The sequence below is a fragment of the Elephas maximus genome, chromosome 19 (assembly GCF_024166365.1).
Source record: "Elephas maximus indicus isolate mEleMax1 chromosome 19, mEleMax1 primary haplotype, whole genome shotgun sequence".
Taxonomy (NCBI): Eukaryota; Metazoa; Chordata; class Mammalia; order Proboscidea; family Elephantidae; genus Elephas; species Elephas maximus.
The window spans coordinates 70,458,830-70,477,247 of record NC_064837.1 but is presented as its reverse complement, the minus strand read 5'-3'; the positions used below and the strand labels follow the sequence as shown (position 1 = coordinate 70,477,247).

General features: G+C 44.9%; 1 protein-coding gene across 5 annotated transcripts in view; it reads right to left on the bottom strand.

Annotated features, from left to right (window-relative positions):
* RPTOR (regulatory associated protein of MTOR complex 1) overlaps positions 1 to 17,363 on the bottom strand; it is a 445,897-nt gene extending 428,534 nt beyond the window's left edge. For all 5 annotated transcript variants that reach the window (XM_049860923.1, XM_049860920.1, XM_049860922.1 and 2 more), the window contains exon 1: positions 16,395 to 17,363. In XM_049860923.1, coding sequence (XP_049716880.1) covers positions 16,395 to 16,556 — 162 coding nt within the window. In that variant the 5' untranslated portion in view covers positions 16,557 to 17,363. The remainder of the gene's footprint in view (positions 1 to 16,394) is intronic.
* Between the last annotated feature and the right edge of the window lie 1,055 nt (positions 17,364 to 18,418).

The following is an 18,418-nucleotide window of genomic DNA, read 5'->3' as shown; positions in this document are numbered from 1 at the left end:
ACGAATGTTGGAGAGGTTGTGGGGAAACTGCTGTTGGGAATGCAAAACAGTACAACCATTGTGGAAAACAGTGTGGCGGTTCCTTAAAAGATTAAAAATAGAACTACCACATGACCCAGCAATTCCACTCCTAGCTATATACCCAAAAGACTTGAAAGCAGGGACTCAAACAAAGACCTATATACCAGTGTTCATTGTAGCACTATTCACAATAGCCAAAAGGTTGAAACACTTACATACCCATCAACAGATGATGGATAAACAAGATATGATGCACACATACAATGGAGTACTACTGCATCAGTAGGATAAATGAAGTCTTGATACAGGCTACAAGATGGATGGAGCTGGAAGACATCACACTGACTGAAATAAGTCCATTACAAAAGGACAAATACTGTATGACCTCACTTACATAAAAAAACAAGAAAAGGCAAACTTGTAAAGAACCAAGTTTATTAGTGGTCACCAGGGGTGGGAGGGAGGGGAAAATGGGGGGTTACCGGTGATGGAAATATTGCGTTGATTAAGGGTAGAGTTGCACAGCCGATTATTATAATTGCTGTCAATAAGTTGCACACCTGTAAAAGTTCAACTGACAGAAGTCATGTGATATATTTACAACAACAAAAACAGTGGCTGCCAAGGCTGCTAATGTACAACCAAACACCTCATGGGATTTGACTTCTTGGGACATCCAGTTAATTGGCCTAACAACACGTTTAGTGTCTCTGTTCTACCTCCTAGTTCAACGCGTAGTGCCTGGGATCTTAAAAGCTTGAAAGGGGCCATCCAAGGCACAACATCTGGTCTCTATTCACCTGAAGCAAGAGAGGAAGAACAGTCAGGAATACCAAAAACCAAACCCGTTGCTGTCAAGTGGATTTTGACTCATAGAAACCCTATAGGACAGAGTAGAACTGCCCTATAGGGTTTACAAGGAGTGCCTGGTGGATTTGAACTAATGACCTTTTGGTGAGCAGCTGTAGCTCTTAACCACTGCGCCACCAGGGTTTCCGAGTCAGGAACAGGAGGAGGAAATGGAATGTGTGGCTAATTGCCTCCATGAACACCCGCCTCCTTTGCCATGAGATGAGAAGAACTGGTTGGTGCCTGGCTACCATTACTGAACATTTGATCAAAGATCCCACAGAAAAATCCTGATCAAAAGAGGGAAAACTCAGAATAGAATTTCAAATTCTCATGGACTCCAGACTTCCTGGACGAACCCCTAAAGCTATTGCCCTGAGATAATCTTTAAGCCTTAAACCAAAGATTTCCCCTAAACTCAACTTAAAACCAGAGTAGTTTAGCTTAACTAGTAAAAAAAAAAATGTCTGCCATGAGCATTATGCTCTTTTAAGACCTATCTCTATGTGATCAAATTGACAAGAGCAACTCAAAAGATTAGGCAGGAACCTTAGGGAGCATCGAATTTATGTTGGTGGGGCAGGAACAACTCAGAAAAGGAGGGTAAAAATGGTTATACAACTTGAAGAATGCAATCAACATCACTGAACAGTACAGGTAGAAACTGTTGAACTGGCCTATGTTTTACTGAGTATATTCTCAACAACAACAAAATAAATAAAATTATAATTTAAAAAGTTGCTTTTAAAAAAAAAAAAAAAGCCTTTCTCCCCCTCAGCCTCTGGTGATTCTCCTTCTTCTCCCACACCTCTGGCTGGTCTTCCCCTGACTGACAACTCTCTTCTTCACCCTCCAAGAACTCCTGACATCTAATCACCCCTACGCAGCCAGCTTCCAAGTTTACTTCTCCACACTTGCCTCATACCCTCAACCTTCAGTGTCCCTCAAACTCAGCATGCCTACAAGCAAGGGCATTCCCTTTCCCTGCTGACCCTTCCCCCAGAAGCACACCCTTCTCTGAGTTCACTTTGTTATTCATCTCCTGGTTCAGATTTAAAAAACTAAAGCAAGGAACAAAAAACATCACAGTTTCCTTTCTTTCTTCTAATCATTTGCTAAATCCCATAATTCTCTCCTCATAGCTTTACTGCTCCACTTCTCGCCCTTAGTTAGAAATCTTCAGACTTTGTTGCTCTCCAAATAGTCTCCTCATCCCACCAATCAGAGCCCTTAACAACAGAGCTAAAACTACCTCACACTACCCTTGTATAATCAGAAAGACCACTTTCCGGGCTCTTCTCTCAGCTCCAGCTGCAAAAATCATGCTCCATCCTTCTTCTTTTTTAAAAAAATCTGTTGCTGTTGTCCTTGTTGTCGTCGTCATTGTTGAGAATAAACACAGCAGAACATATGCCAATTCGACAGCTTCTACATGTACAATTCAGTGACACTGATTACATCCTTCAAGTGAGGCAGCCATTCTCACCCGCCTTTTCCAAGCTATTCCTCCCCCATCAACACAAACTTACTGCCCCCCAAGGTTCCTATCTAACTTGCTGAGTTACTGTTGCCAATTTGATGCCATATGCATAGATCTTAAAGGAACACAATGTTCAAGGCAGACAATCTTTACTAGCTAAGCTAATTTATTGCTTGGTTTTAAGAAGGCTTCAGGCGGTAGTTTTGGTTTAAGGTTTAAAGATTATCTCAAGACAACAGCTTTGGGGTCTTCGAATTCTTCTGAAACACCATAGCTCCCATCAGGTTTCCCAACACTGTGTCAAAGTGTGACACCCGCCTGTCTTTAACCTCCAGGTGCTTTCTACCTTCCCAGGGATGCCTTTCTCTGCCTTATTGTACCGGTACACCAGTCTTAACCATCCCCCAAGGGATTAGCTCCCTCAGGGCAGAGGCTAGGCCTAACCCATTTTCTTCCTCCCTGCAAAGCTTTACACACCAGGTTGTCTACAAAGATGTGTTTGTCCAAACGATGCTAAACTAATCTTTGTAAAATGCTGCCTTTATCACTCTCTCTACTCCTCAGTAACTAAAGGAAAAGGTCAAGCTCCTACTGAACAGTCAAGGCCTCACCATGTTGTACCACCCACCACTGCACTTCTGAAGAGGCCTGCCTTCCACTCAAACTAGGAGTCCCCAGGTAGCACAAATGAGTAAGTACTTGGCTACTAACCAAGAGCTGGCGGTTTGAATACACCCAGAGGTATCTTGGAAGAAATGCCTGGCCATCTACTTCCGAAATGTCACGACCACCAAAAACCTTCTGGAGCAGAGTTCTACTTTGAAACACATGGGATTGCTGTGAACCGGCTTGAAGGCAACTGGGTTTGTTTGGTTGGGCTTTTTTTCCACTTAAACTGGACATGTTCTAAAATCTCCCTGCCTAGAAGACCCCTCCCTCTATATTCCCACCAGTCAAATCCTACCACCTCCCACTGTCCAGCTCAGGGCCCTCCTTGGCCCTCTGACTCCTCTTCTGAATTCCTTCTGGAGCTGCTGGCTATGCTGATCCTTTTCATGGTGACAGGTGGTCTTGAGACGTTGCTTTCATATTTCAGGATTCTCCACCCGATCCACTAAGCCAGCCTCTAAGTGTATTGATTTTACAATTCTTCCTTTTTTATTCCTACGGAGTAGCTGGTACGGCAGAGGGTACTGACGAGGTAGTCAATAAACACTTGGTGAATGAAGAGATAAATAAATCACCGCACGCTGAAGAAGTCAGGGCAATCGTGATGTCCTAGGCTCGACAACCGATGCTTACATTTTCCGACAGGCAGCACGATGCCAAAGCTGGATGGCCAGGTTCAAATCCGGGCTCCACTACTCATTAGGTATGTGATCTCTGGCAAATTATTTAACCTCTCTGTGCCTCAGCTTCCTCAGCTGTAAAATGGGCATAACAACAGTACCTATCTCATAGGATTGTTATAGGAATTGAATGAATTGTTCACATGTAAAGCCCGAACATCACCTGACACACAGTAAGTACTACTGAAAATTAAGCTGTTATTACTATGAGGTTTCAAGAGGCAGAAAAGAGGTGGCTTCTGAGCAGGCAGATGCAACAGCACTGGTAATGACCTAGTTCTCGAGGGTGGTGCTGAGTTTTATTATTATGCTTCAGGTATTATGTGCAACAATGTGAAGAATACATAATTTAAAATCATTTGTAACTACATCTACAGTTGGATCCTGACAGGAAGAGAGGAGGATGGGGAACTGGCAAATACAGCACAATACTGACAGCGGGCAGTGTTTCACTCTGTCGTACACAGGGTCGCTATAGGTCAGAGCCGACTCAAGGGCACCTAACAACAACGGTGGGATGCTAGCCGATTTTTACATGCATTGCTATGTCTTTCCACGTGTTCTAAATATTTTACAATGTATTATTTTTATAATCAGAAAAAAAAAACAATTTAAAAACATTTGAAGATTTTTCAAGTACTAAGACCATTTTCAGTATAAAGTTTTATTTACAGAACAAAAAGCTCTCCAGGGAAAACATTCATGCTCGCTGACCAAGTGAAATGCCCTTTCACGAACAGAGCAGAACATAAGAAGTTCAGGACGGAGGAGCAGACAGGAGCCCAGGCTCTGGAGTCAGACCGAGTTCTGATCAGGGCCTGGCCGCCTCCTCCAACAGGCTGGCAACAAGCAGGCAACACCATCACTTACTGTTGTTACTATTATGACATTGTTACAATATCTGTTCAGTGACACTACCTGCAACTGAGGTAGCACCAGGGCCTCTATGTGAAAAGAGAGAACCTGCAGCTCTGCAATGACCACACCCATACGGGACGGAAACCGGCACCTCACGGAGCCTCAGAAGGAACCCAGGGAAAGGGCAAGTGTGACGAATGCTTAGTGAGTTCTTTCATTCTGCTGTATCTTTAAGCTGCTTGTATGATCAACTTTAATGATGGGATAAGAATTCGTCAAAGAAAACATTGAACTGAACGACAGCCATGTGTGCTGTGAAGGCTCAACATCACCACCCAAGGCCACAGAGAGCACCACCAAGGCCGTGGAGAGCAGGGGACAGCGTGGATAAACGCAGACCACAGACAACATGGGGGGCAGACAACTCATCTTCCACCAAAGCTTTAAGGAAGACTCTCTCCGATTTCCACAACAGGATATGTGCTGTCCCTTCCCAGCGCCCACAGTATTTCCTTCCTCTCTCTCTTACACCCAGCCAGAAGCCTGAGTCATTCTGACACCTCCCGTACCCAGTCAGTCAGCCAGCTCCACCAACCTTCGTGCTAAGGAGCTCTCAGATCCCACCAGCCAACATCACTGGCACCACCCCAGCATGGGCAGCAATCCCTCTTCCCTGAAGCTCCGAGAGCCTCTGAACTCACCTTCTGTGTCCTCAGGACCAGTCCTGACCTCACTACTTCCCTAACACACACATGCACCTGCACGTGGACACTCACACAGATACGCACACACAAAGACACATGCCCACGGACACATGCACACACGTGCACACACACAACTCTACAGCCAGAAGAATCCTTCTAAAATGCAACCCTATGACAACCTTACCCTGTTTTAAAACCTTCTTAATTGATCTGAAGATAAAACCCCCACCTGTCCCTCCGACTCCAGTCCTGGGAGCAGAGTTTCATCTCATCCATCACAGAATCCCCTGCCACATCCAGCACAGTGCCCAGCCAAGTGCCCTGTGCATGATAGATGCTGTATAAATGTCGAAAAAACTGAATTCCTTACATTACAATCTTCTTTAAAGGCAGATAAGTAATTACTGCACTGTGCTTCTATTTGACTTTTTATAAGAATGTCATTTTTCTTTAATAAGGACTAAGCTCTTTAAGGGCCCATACAACTTCATGATCAGTGCCACATATATGGTAATAAAATGTTTGTAAAAATGATTTCCCCACAAAACATTGAAAGGCTCTGATTTTTGTTTAGATACCATAAAAAAAAAATTAAAAGTTATGATTTGTGCATTTCACCACACGGAAAGTTTACCTCAGAAACGATGTAAATAAATATCAAACTCTAGTTAGTAGCCTTGCTTTCCCAGTTGATATGGGGTCAGCAATTCAGAAACTCCCGTCTGCACTCCAGCCTTGAACAAATGATTAAATGGAGATTGTGGTTTCTCACTGTTGGGGAAGGAAGTGACAGATATGGAAAGGGGGAGAAAAGAATGTACTCTGTGGTAATACAATGGTACTGGAGATATCTGTATGAATTCATGGGTTTTAATACAGCGGTAAATACAGAAATCAATACAGATACAGATGATGTCCATCTTCTCTCCTGCTGAAAGGGCCCACAAGCAATGATACCCCGAGAGCAATGAGACTGCCCAGCACCCAGATCCTGATGTCTAAACACCATTCTCCACTGAAGGGAACCAGAGCTCCCTGGGGAAATGGCTGATCAAGGGCTGGGGCCTGAAAAACACAAGATGAGTCAGGAGCATCTTGTCGTGCCAGAAAGTAAGGAAGTGCTCAAAAACTGACAGATCAAAAAGCCGAAAGAGGCAACTTAAGGGGCTCCCCGACTAAGCAAGAAAATAAAAAATGACCAAAGCTAATGACACTGGGAGAAAGCAGCGTCGTGGGCTTTCTGAGGCGATGCACTGAAAAGGGCTCATCGCCTCAACAACATTCCTACCAAAGGTGCACAACCTGAACCTGAACATGAAGAAACGTCAGGCAGACCCACGTTGAGGGCATGCCACAAAACTGCCCCGTACTCTCCAAAAATGGCAAGGACAAGTAAGTCTAAGAAAAGCTGAGAAACCCTTTTAGCTTAAAGGAGGCTGAAGAGAAATGCCCACAAAATGCAACGGGTGATCCTGGATCGGGGTAGGGGACAGAAATTGCTAATGAACTGCATCACTGGGACAAATGAAAACATTTTATTGTGAACTGTGGATTAGATAATAGTATTATATTTTTTTTATTATATCAATGACAAATGTTCTGGCTTTTATAACTGTACTGTGGTTATATCAGAGAACTCTTGTTTTTAGGGAATATACACGTAATATTTAAGGGGCAAAGGTGTACAATGTACCCAACTTACCCTTTAATGGCTCAGAGGAAAAAAACATATTTACATATATAAACAGAGAACAATGATGCAAATGAGGCAAGATATAAACAATTGGTGGATCTGGGTAAATGGTATAAGAGAATTCACTATGCTACACTTGCAATTTTTCTGTAAGTTTTAAATTACATCAAAATTTAAAAATACAAAACAGTACTAGTCAAGAACAAAAGGAACATATTAAGAAAAATACTGATGGCTGGGTAAAATTAAAGCTGTTATCCAGGACTGTCTTCTCTTTAGATGTTCCCTCTTTTGTCTCTAAAGGCAGAAAATTCTCTGCAAAGTGGCACCTACCAGTACCTGACAAGTTTAAGGTTTAAGAACATTTTTAATGCACTACATACAATGCCAAATATTTACTGCAATATAATTTTCTATATATTTAATTAGACTTAAAAAAAAAAGTGTCTAACTCTACCAAAACAAATATTATCAATGACCAAAGTTCTTGTTTAATGTCTTCTGAATGAAAGGTGGCTCAAGTCAAAAGCCTGCAGGCCACCAAGACTATACAACCCACATGCTATCGTGTTAAATTCTGGCTTTAGAATTCTTACAAGGTGATAATGAGGAGGAAATGTTCTTACCCACTTCAGGACCCTTCCACCGCACACCGTTCAAAATAGAACACAGCACACCGTTCAAAATGGAACATGGCACATTTTTAAAAGCGGGTTTAAAAAAAGGCTGTGTGCACAATCCTTTTATGACTCCTGAGAATCACGGGACAAGCTAATGAAGAGTTCATATGCTCCAACCACACACAGAAAGCAGCTGTCCTACCACACTGTCACCACTTATAACTCTTCCCACTCTTCAGCCCCACATGTGAACCACAATCCAATGACTGCAGCTTCTCTGTATCGGCAGACACCATTCCCTTTTCTCCATTCCTACGGCCAACACGGTTCACATGCTCGTCTCTTCCCTGGGTCATGGAAACACCATGCTAGTCAGTATTCCTAGCTCCAATCCCACCCGTCTCCAAACCACCCGCGACTCCACCAACAGCCAATGAGATCTTTCAAAGCACAGATCTAAGTCTGTCATCCTCCTGCTTAAATCCGTAAGCAGCTCCCCATCGTCAGCCACATACAAGTCAGTAACTGCCAGGGGCTTAACACTGGTCAGTGTGAATGATTCATATGTTTTATAAAGGTAGTTCAGTGCAAATGATTTACACATTTAATACAAAACCAGGGTATCGTGTAAATTCAAGGTTTTCCAGGTAATGAAGTCACCTCCCATTAATACCTAGGTCAGTGTGTTATAATTAGGTGTGCAGGTCTGTGTCTCCTGAGACAACAGAGTCCTGGGGACCACGGCACACCACACATGAGCAATAAGCCTTGTGGTGTGGACAATGCCCTCCAACCATGTCTCCTGGCTGCACCGGATGGTGCAATCTTCCTTTGCTCACAGAAACGGGATCCCACGGGTGAACAGGGGGCCTCTCACTCCAGGACGGCACTGGAAAAACCTGGGACCAGCGGAGGCGTAGTGATGGCAACATGGCAACATGGAAGGTAACTGCCTCCCGATCACATCTGCGCTTAGCAACGCTCGCAGCTCATCAGGAGGCCCCGCAGTCCCTGTGCAAAAGAGACTGGGAAGAGTGAAACAGACCCTTTCAGCCTGTTGTCTAATAACAATCCACGCTCCTGCCTGATATTTTTGCCAGCAGCCTAATATCCTCAAGTCCTTCCTCCTGATTTAATTTCAATTGGATGCCCACTTTCTTTTAACTACACTAACAATTCTGAAACTTCTAATAGCAGGACCCCTTTACATACTTAAAAAATAAAATTATTGAATGATCTCACTTACATGTAATACTCAGAATAGGCAAATGTATTGAGACCAAAGTTTCTGAGTGGTTACTGGGGGTAGGAGGGGAGGGAAGGGGGAAGCACTGAGTTTGTTTATGGTGATGGAAAATTTGGCAATGGAAACTGGTGGTCGTAATTAATGTAATTAATGCCACAGAACTGTACACGGGAAAAATCTTGAATTGACAAATGTTGTGTTATATATCTTTACCAAACCAAAAAAACCCATTGCCATCAAGTCAATTCCGACTTCTAGCGACCCTACAGGACACAGCAGAACTGCCCCATAGTTTCCAAGGAGCACCTGATGGACTTGAACTGCCAGCCTTTTGGTTAGCAGCCGTAGTTCTTAACCACTACACCACCATAGTTTCCTATATATCTTTACAACAATAAAAAACTATTGAAGACCCAAAGAGCTTTGTATTATGAGTTACATTTATCACTATTTTCTATATTAGGAATTAAAACAACAAAAAATTATATATGTCCTTATTAATTTATTTTAAAATAACAATTATAAATTCACTATATGTTTAAAACAGGAGCCCTAGTAGCACAGTGGTTAAACGTTCAGCTGTTAACCGAGAGGTCGGCGGTTCAAACCCACCAGCTGCTCCATAGGAGAAAGACGTGGTGGTCTGCTTCCACAAAGACGACAGCCTTGAAAACCCTCTGGGGCAGTTCTTCTCTGTCCCACAGGCTCGCTGTGAGTCGGAATCAATCCGACAGCAACAGGTTTCTGTTTTCTTTTGTTTGTTTACATATTAAAATAACACACTTCTATGAAAAAATAACTGTTTTTTTAAAACGTTAATGAGAAGGGCAGCACCATTTTACATTTTTGCAAATCTCTTTAATGTCTGACTTAATGTCAGCTGGAGTCTCATATCTGCCTCTGCATTCGAGCTGCTGAGAGATGTTGCTGAGGTTAAAGTTCATGAAGAAAGCCTGACACAGACACGCAGTTAGAAAAGGAGGAGTATCAGAATATTCAGATAACTGTGAACATCCTTCTCTGATATTACATCACAACACAACAGTTTAGTTTTGCAGCAGTCTATCTGAATAGATTATAGAATGGAATATTAACCTATCTGAAACCATGTCAATGAACTTTACAAAACCTGTTAGGTTAAAATCCATTGATCTAACCCTGAATGGGAGTTGGGATCAACTGGACGGCAGTATCATGGATTGTAATATCATGGACTATAGTATCACAGGTTATAATATCACGGCCTGGCCATTGGGTAATCTTGGTCCACTGAATCATGCATATGTTCCAAATGTTGACATATTTCATTCTACGCTATCCAAAAAGAGTCACACTCATCAATACCACCATGCTCTCATAAGAAAAGTTTCTTAAGTATTGGGAAGCTGTCAAGTTCACAGTGGCAGAAACAAGTTTTCCAAAGCTCTAATTTTCACTTAAAAGCTCAGATTTTATCACTGGCACAAATGCTGTCAGCTGTTTTCCTTGAAGTGACAGGCTTGCTTCACTCACCATAAGGACAGCGTCTGGCAAACACCAGGTCTGAGCACTCAGAGACTCAGGCTGCCAGTCCTTCTTTCAAGTGGGACCATGGCTTCCAGAAAGCAGCAGCCAGTTCAGCTCGCAACCCACGAGCACATCCCCTCAAGATCCTGTCAGGCAGGGTATGCAGCAGACAGGCTTATGGCAGCGCCCCTCGTCATCACACAAAGTACTAAAAAGGCAGGTAGTAAGAGTCAAAATTTAATAGCAAGAATACTTTTTCCTCCTTCATCAAGGACATTCTCAAGCAGAACTGGGTTTGTTGTTGTTGTTACCGCGAAGGCACAGCAGTGGAGAAAACAGTTGCTGATACAGCCCGGTGCCGCTGCCTTGTTTCATACCAAGATGCCAGCAGCTCCACCGCCACCGTCTCTGCACCATCAGTGCAGGTGCCAACACATGGGAAAGGCCAGGAGCATCTCAGTACTGCTCCGAAGGTAGTTCTAACCTTGCAGACCGCTGAACGGCCTCAGGAAAGCCCAGGAGACCATGGAGTGTACGTGGAGACAGCTAAGCTACACCAGTAGCATTATTTTCAGTCTGCGTAACATTGGTCTACCGCCTGTTTTTGTATCCCAGTCCCCCCTCCCCACATTATCATCCTGGTCTATATGACCTCTCCATAGCCTGAATCTTCCGGCTGAGACACTGGCTGCAGTTTGTTTTCTCACCAGGCTTTGTTTCTCCAGCTCCACTTCCTTCCACTGTTCACCATGGAGCTCTCGGCAAGCTATTTGCATCAAACCCTAAGTTTCCTCACCAATACCGTTGGGACAATAATCCCTCCCCAATTTACAGCTCTGTTGAGCCTTAAGACAGATAACCAGTGTGAAAGCCCTATGTAAACTATTCGCCTTTTCAGGAATCCATTTTTGTCGACTATGGGCCAGGCACTGTCCTATGTACTAGCATCAACAAGCTCCATGATAGAAAGCTTACTTCTGGGGCAGGAGGTGTGGAGAAAAATATCAGAGAAATAAAGAGTGATCAAGAGTGACCCAGAAGCTGCTTTAGATCAGGTGACCAGGGAAGGCCTCTCTGAGGAAGTGACCAAGACACTGGGTGCAAACAACAAGAAAAAGGCATGTGTGCAAACATCAGACGGAAGAGCACTCCAGGTTTTTTATCCAAGAAGCAGAAAAGGCAGGTGGGCCAGATTACCAAGGGCTTTGTGGACCATGGTTAGGCGCGTACATTCTGCTGTACGCACTGAGGAAGCCAGTGGAGAAGGTCAGTAAGGAGGTAACGTAGCTGACTCCATTTTTAAAAGATCACCCTTATCACTGTGTGAAGAACTGACTATAAGGCAAGAGTGGACGTGGGGGGCCAGTTCGGACGCTCCTGTGGTCACCCAGACAAGCAGTGATGGTTGCCGGACTAGGGTTCCACGGAATGAAGTACTCCAAGATACGTTTTGGAGGTGAATTTGGTAGGTTCTACTGATGAGCTGGCACTTCTGGGTGGTGCAGATGGTTAATGTCCTCTGCTGTTAACCGAAAGGTTGGAGGTTCAAGGTCAGAGGCACCTCGGAAGAAAGGCCTGGACATCTACTTCCGAAAACTCAGCCATTGAAAACCCTATGGAGCATAGTTCTACTCTAACATACATAGGGCCGCCATGGGTCAGAGTCGACTTGAGAGCAGTTGGAACTGATGAATTGGCTGGGACGGGGAGAGGGAAAAGAAAGAATTCAGGATAACTTCTAGAGTTACAGCCTTAACAAGTGAGTGAGTAACGGTGACCACATGTTCTGATGGACACAGGGGTTTCCGGGACAGGTCAGAACTAAAGAGTCACTCACTGGATAGAGATGGCGTTTAAAACCCTGTGCCTTGGTGAGGCCAGCTAGGGAGGGGCCTATGTAGAAAAGAGAAAGGGGGATCATGATCAAGTCCTCGGGCACACCAACACTCAGGGGTCAAACAGCAGTGGGGGCAAAGAAGGAGGAATTAGTGACGTAAGAGGAAACCCCGGAGTTTCGTGACGACACGCAAGCGAGGAAAGGGCTTCTTGAAGGAGCAGGTGGTCAGCTGTGTGGAGTGCTGCTCAGAGGTCAGAAAAGATCAGGACAGAGAGTGACCTTCAGATTTCCCAAGGAATGATGGCCAGGTCAAGGAGCCCTGCTGGCGCACAGGTTAAGCACTCGGCTGCTAACGGAAAGATTGGCAGTTCAAACCCACTCACTGACTATGGGAAAAAGGCCTGGTGATCTGCTTCTGTAAAGATTACCCCGTTGCCATCAAGTCAATTCCAACTCATAGCAACCCTATGGGACAGAGTACAAATACCCTATGGGGTTTACAAGGCTGTGAATCTTTACGGAAGCAGGCTGCCACATCTTTCTCCCATGGAACAGCTGGTGGGTTCAAACCACTGACCTTTCAGTTAGCAGTCAAGCACTAAACCACTACACCACGAGGGCTCCTTTCCCACAACATTACAGCTTAGGAAACGCTTTAGGGCAGTTCTACTCTGTCCTACACAGTCACTACAACTCAGAATTGCGTGAATGACACACAACAACGTTCTTAAGTTAAGGAGCCCTAGTGGCGCAACAGTTAAGACTTGGCTGCTAACTGAAAAACTGGGAGTTCAAACCTACCCAGCAGCTCCGCGGGAGAAAGAACTGGTGATCTACTTCTGTAAAGATTACAGTCTAGGAAACCCTATGGGGCAGTTCTACTCTGTCACGGGGGTCACCGTGAGTCAAAATCCACTTAACGACACCTAATGACAACAATGACCATGTTGAGCAGTCTCACCAGAGTGGAGCAAGGCCTAACTGGAGAGAGTGAGGGTGAGGAAAGCAGAGGGGTAATGCATGATATACAGTGTTACTATTTACCCTCACTCACAGGACAGCCTAACCACTTCACTGGCCAGGTAGGAGTTCAATGCATCTACTCTGCTTCCTCTGTGACTAATTCAAAGCACGGCTACAAAGCAGTGCTACTAAGTGTAGAGACAGCCAGGGGTTAGGGAATGTGCTTCTTCATCGTTTCATAGTTACAGCTCACGCACACACAAAGATATCGTGTGTCTGTCCGAGAGTTTTATTTTAGAGCAATTGCATCAAGCTCTTCTGACTCCACTCCACATGCAAGGCCGCAGGGCAACAGAGCTGTCTGAGACAGCTGTCCCCACCTGCCCCACTTTCCAGTGGGAAAACGAACTGTGAAAACTACTAAGTATCACAGGAAAGTACAAATGGGGGAGATACGTACACACCTGTTTTAGCCAGAGGTATCTGAATGACTCATTCTAAACTGCAATTCATATGTAAGTCCAGTTACTAGAAAATTACAAGTCAAAAGCACTATTCATGAATATAAGTATCATTCACTCCACACTGGAGAATTAACCAAGCAACAAATTTGATAATAACGGTACTAAACTGACAGTAACTGAAGAATTAAACCAGAATAACAACGGCATTTAAAAACCAGGACCAATTAGAACAAAACTTTTGGGAATCCCTACGGGCCTGTGCCGTGGCCTTGGAAGGATGTGGAACGCTGAGTGGCAGGTAAACTTCTTAGAGTCTTCCATAAACTTTGGTAAAGAAGTAAACTTTAGGACTCCATAACAACTCCAGTAAATAGGCCACCGGTAAGTAATTATTAATATACACACAAATAAAAGTCTGTGGAGTTACACATCAATCGCGGGAAGAAACAAAGATCGGGTTTGCATTTTTGGAGTAGTCAGTGGCCCACTGGCAGAACTGGTCTACACAGTTCCTGGTGTACTGCAAGTGGCCACACAGGCTTTTCAACAACGCCGCCCCTTAGTGGCCTGGACGCCTGTATGCAGACTCAGAGAATCGGAGCAGCTGCCTGTAACTAACACGGAGTAGAAGTCACATTCAGGTAACCCACTGACTGAAGCTGGTCCCACAGATGGGTCTCTTTTATCTAAGTTCATTCCAATGTTTAAAAATTGGAAGACCTGACATTAAAATTTAAAAAAACCCTTCTAGGGAAGGGATGGAGGAGGAAAAGGAAGAGAGATGAAGAGAAAAAGGGAGAGAAAGACAGGGCGGAGGTCCAGCTGCCCCTTCAGATTCCACACGTGCTCGCCCTCCCCCCCCCCGCCCACTGGTCTCACCCACCAGAAAACCCACCAAACACTGAGTCAAATGTCAGCTGCCATTTATCTTTTTACCTTGTGCCGGTATCCTTCTTATGCCAAGCCTGCCTCACTCATGTTAGTTACCTTCCAACTCTCTGCATCTTTTGAGTCTTCAACCTTTGTCCTAGAAGAATGCACTGAGAAGGTCCCTCAGGGTCTGACGAGAGGAAAGAGACTCTGAGGACTTTTTAGGATGTCAAACTCTCACAAACATAACTAAAAGTGTTAGCTGTTGATTTTTATCTCCTTTAAACAACTGCCAATGTAAGAGACAATAAACTTTCTCCCCTGGCTCCGTTTTAAGTAGCAATCTCACTAGTTACTCAGCCTCACAGAACTTTTCTTTCCCTCATTAGGGAATGTCTATTGTTCACAAATTAACATTTTAATTAAAAGGTCAAACCAAAAACCAAACCAAACCCATTGCCATCGGGTTGATCCCCACTCACAGCGACTCTATAGGACAGAGCAGAACTGCCCCATAGCGTTTGCAAGGATCGGCTGGTAGATTCGAACTGCAGACCTTTTGGTTAGCAGCCAAGCTCTTACCCACTGCACCACCACTGCACAACCAGGGCTCTGTTGTGCCACCAGGGATCCTTAAAGATGTCCATAAGTCAGACTTTATACTACCTCTCCCAGTGACCATTTATTTCTCTTTTTAAGCTACTTTTGAGTGAAACTCATTTCCCTAGCCTTTTAAAAATAAGCCAAATCAATAAATGAAGCACTGGTTGCTACTGACTGGCTAGCTAGAATGATCATAAATGGAACCTTACACACATCACATACTAGAAAACAGTAATCGCCTATAAACATATAAAACCCAAACCAAGTGCCGTCGAGTCAATTCCGACTCATAACGACCCTACAGGACAGAGTAGAACTGCCCCGCTGAGTTTCCAAGGAGTGCCTGGTGGATTCAAACGGCCGATCTTCTGGTAATAGCAGCCGTAGCTCTTAATCACTACGCCGCCAGAGTTTAGTAAGTCACACCACATTGTAACACCAACTTCCCCTTTTCACACCTCCGAAATGCTCAAATAAATAAAGGCAGCCTTGAAGGAGAAAATAAATTACAAAAGGACAAATTACAAGTGTGCGTAGATGAGATGGCCCCACGGTTTTGCACTGAAGACCGAGAAGCTAATAACATTGTTGACTAACCACACTCAGCACAGTTGGCTTTCTTCTTTCCACCAGTTGCTTGTGAGTCACTGCCCACCCACGCTTCCAGCACCCGTGGGAGCCCCTAAAGCCTGGACCCAAGTCCCAACCCGTCATACCCTGACCCCACTATCGAAGAAAGTCTGTCTCCAAGTTACACCAACACGAAACCACATAAAAGGTGCAAAGTTTGGATTCAAGACAAATTGTTTAGAAGAGGATGATGAAACTCATTGCAACTTTAAAATAATTCTACATTAATGTGTTACTAGCTGAACACTTTCCAATAATCTTGTTGCCTAGCATACTGTAGGACATCAGACTTCATCCAACTTGGGGGGGCGGGGGGAGTGAACCAACCACGTGGGTGCAAGTATCAGCTTATATCCCTAGTTATCTTTCCTCAAAGTCTGAAAAGCACAAAGTATATCAAAGAGCATGCAAATACTTGCAATGCGAGATTTTCAAATCTGCTTCACTTTTATTATCTGAATGAGAACTTAGTTTAAATTGAATTAGCACTACCCGATGAATAATTACTAAAAGAGCCCTTCCCATTTTCAATTAAAAACTGGAGTCTGAGATGCGTTTTGCCTTTTAGTTGACTTGCAACATGTTGGGGGCGGGGGGGGGGGGGGCGGGGGGAAGGGTGCTTCCCCAAGGACACTCTTGCTCTGAACTTTCCTCATTGGAAAAACTACCAAGATCCAGGGGTGCCGTCTGAATCCACTTACCCGATCCTTCATCCTCCAGCTCTGAGCTAAGGATTTGGAGCCTTCAATCTTCTCACAGTGCCTCTTTTTCATAAAAGCCAAAGGCAGGTTCCAGTCTGTAAGGTCGGCCTCATCTTCCTCCCCAAGTCCCAGAAGAGGCGACTGCAGCATCTCGGACTCCATCAGGGGGGGAGGAGGCGGGGGAGTCCTTGGCAGCAAGCGCTCGAGAACCTCCAGCCTTAAAAACTAGTGTGCACCAGATTTGGTGAAATAATAGATGAAAAAGGGGAGTAGAAAAGGGAATGAATGGAGCGTGTGCGGAGACCCTTACTCGGGCAAAAAGTCTTAGATCTTATCTTGACCCCTGGGCGGGAAGTCGGAGGGGGTTGGGAAGAGCCGGGGGAAGATGGGGCAACCCAAGGAGCTCTGCACAGACTCGCTCACCCCCAGATCCCAAGCCACTGGCTGCTTCTGGGGCTGTCCGTTCCCAGAGGAGCTGCGAGCGAAGCTGTCAAAAGCGTGAGCGACTTCGGGCCTTAAGATGACCCTGCTCTCGGCCTCCAACGCCTCAGATCCGAGGACAGGCAGGCCGCCCGCTCTTGGGGCCGGTTCGCCGACGGGGCTGAGGTCTCCGGCCGAGGGGAGTAGGTTTAGGACGCCTCGGGTCTCCTCCAGCCACTCTCAGCCTTGCGGGTCCCGCACTCGCCTGAGCTGCTGCAAACAGAGCCAGGATCGGCCCATCGTGCTCGCCCGCGGCCGGTTCCTCAACCCCGCGTCCGCGCGGCCTGGCTGGCCCTGGCCCTCGGCCCCGTGACTCTCTCCTGCCTGACAACGAATCCTGAGAAACGGGCGGCACGGTCCCCCGGAGAAAACGAGTAATGTGGGCTTATTGGGTTTGGGGAGCTTTGCCGTCTCGTTTGGAGCTACAGTAAAACTCTTCTCATCAGCACATCAAGGAGGACGCCATATTGCCGAGACCCAGAATGCATCGCTACCTACGGCGTGGCTAAGAGACAAAACTTACTCAGAGCGTTCTCGCCGCGGTTCTCTGGATACGGGGAGGAAAGGGAACCCCCGCCCCCGTTACCTCGGTTACCACCCTTCAGCTTCTCTCGGTTTATCGCCTGTCGTTCAATAGATACGTGAATGACGCTAAAGTCAATCCTTGAGATGATACCGTACTAAATTTATTAATTTTTAAATTTATTATTACAAGTGGAGCTACATGCTCCTGAAATTAAAGGAATCGAACACCTTATTGTTTCCTCCAGATTTGATTTTGAAAATGCAGCAAAAGCTTCAAAAAGAACCATCATCAATATGACTAAAGAAAGTTAGCAAGTTTTTTGCATGTTGAATCCTGCACAACATTGAGCACTTTTTTTCCCTCAGAGGAAACCGACTGAATAAATAATTTCGTCGTCTCCAATTTTTTATTGTCCATTTCGTTTTCTGAGCAGTGTATTCAGATGTTGTAGCTTCAGTTGCAAACGACTAAAAGCTACGTAGATCAAGCCTTCTGCGTTACTTTATTTCTCGATTTCAATTCAGTAAACATTGCTTATTTACAAGGTGCAGAAACTGTGTTGGGCACAGCAGGGAATACACAACTAAAGGAATCAGGCAGGCAGCCCTGCCTTCAATAAACTGAGTGTCTACTGGGAGACACACTTCTAACCCTTAGGTTGAGCAGAGCAGGATGCACCCTGTCTTAGTCCAAAGAGGCCTCCACTTGTCTTCCTCTCTGCGTTTGGGCTTTGCAATCAGTCACATCTGCATTTCAATCTGGGCTGCATCACTTTCTGTGTGACCTTGGTCTATCTTTTAAATAGCTGAGTCTTTATTTTCCTCAATTATAAAACAGGGATAATAATACCCACTTTGAAGGACGAAATTAAATCACGAAGGTGCCTATGGTGAGCACTCAAAATGTTAGCAATGATCGGTCCATAGCCAGAGTGAAATCTAGCAGCCCTGCCTTATTAATCTATTACCTCAGGTTTGGCTCTTGCAGATAGCCTGTGCTTCAGTGTGGCTTCCCAGAG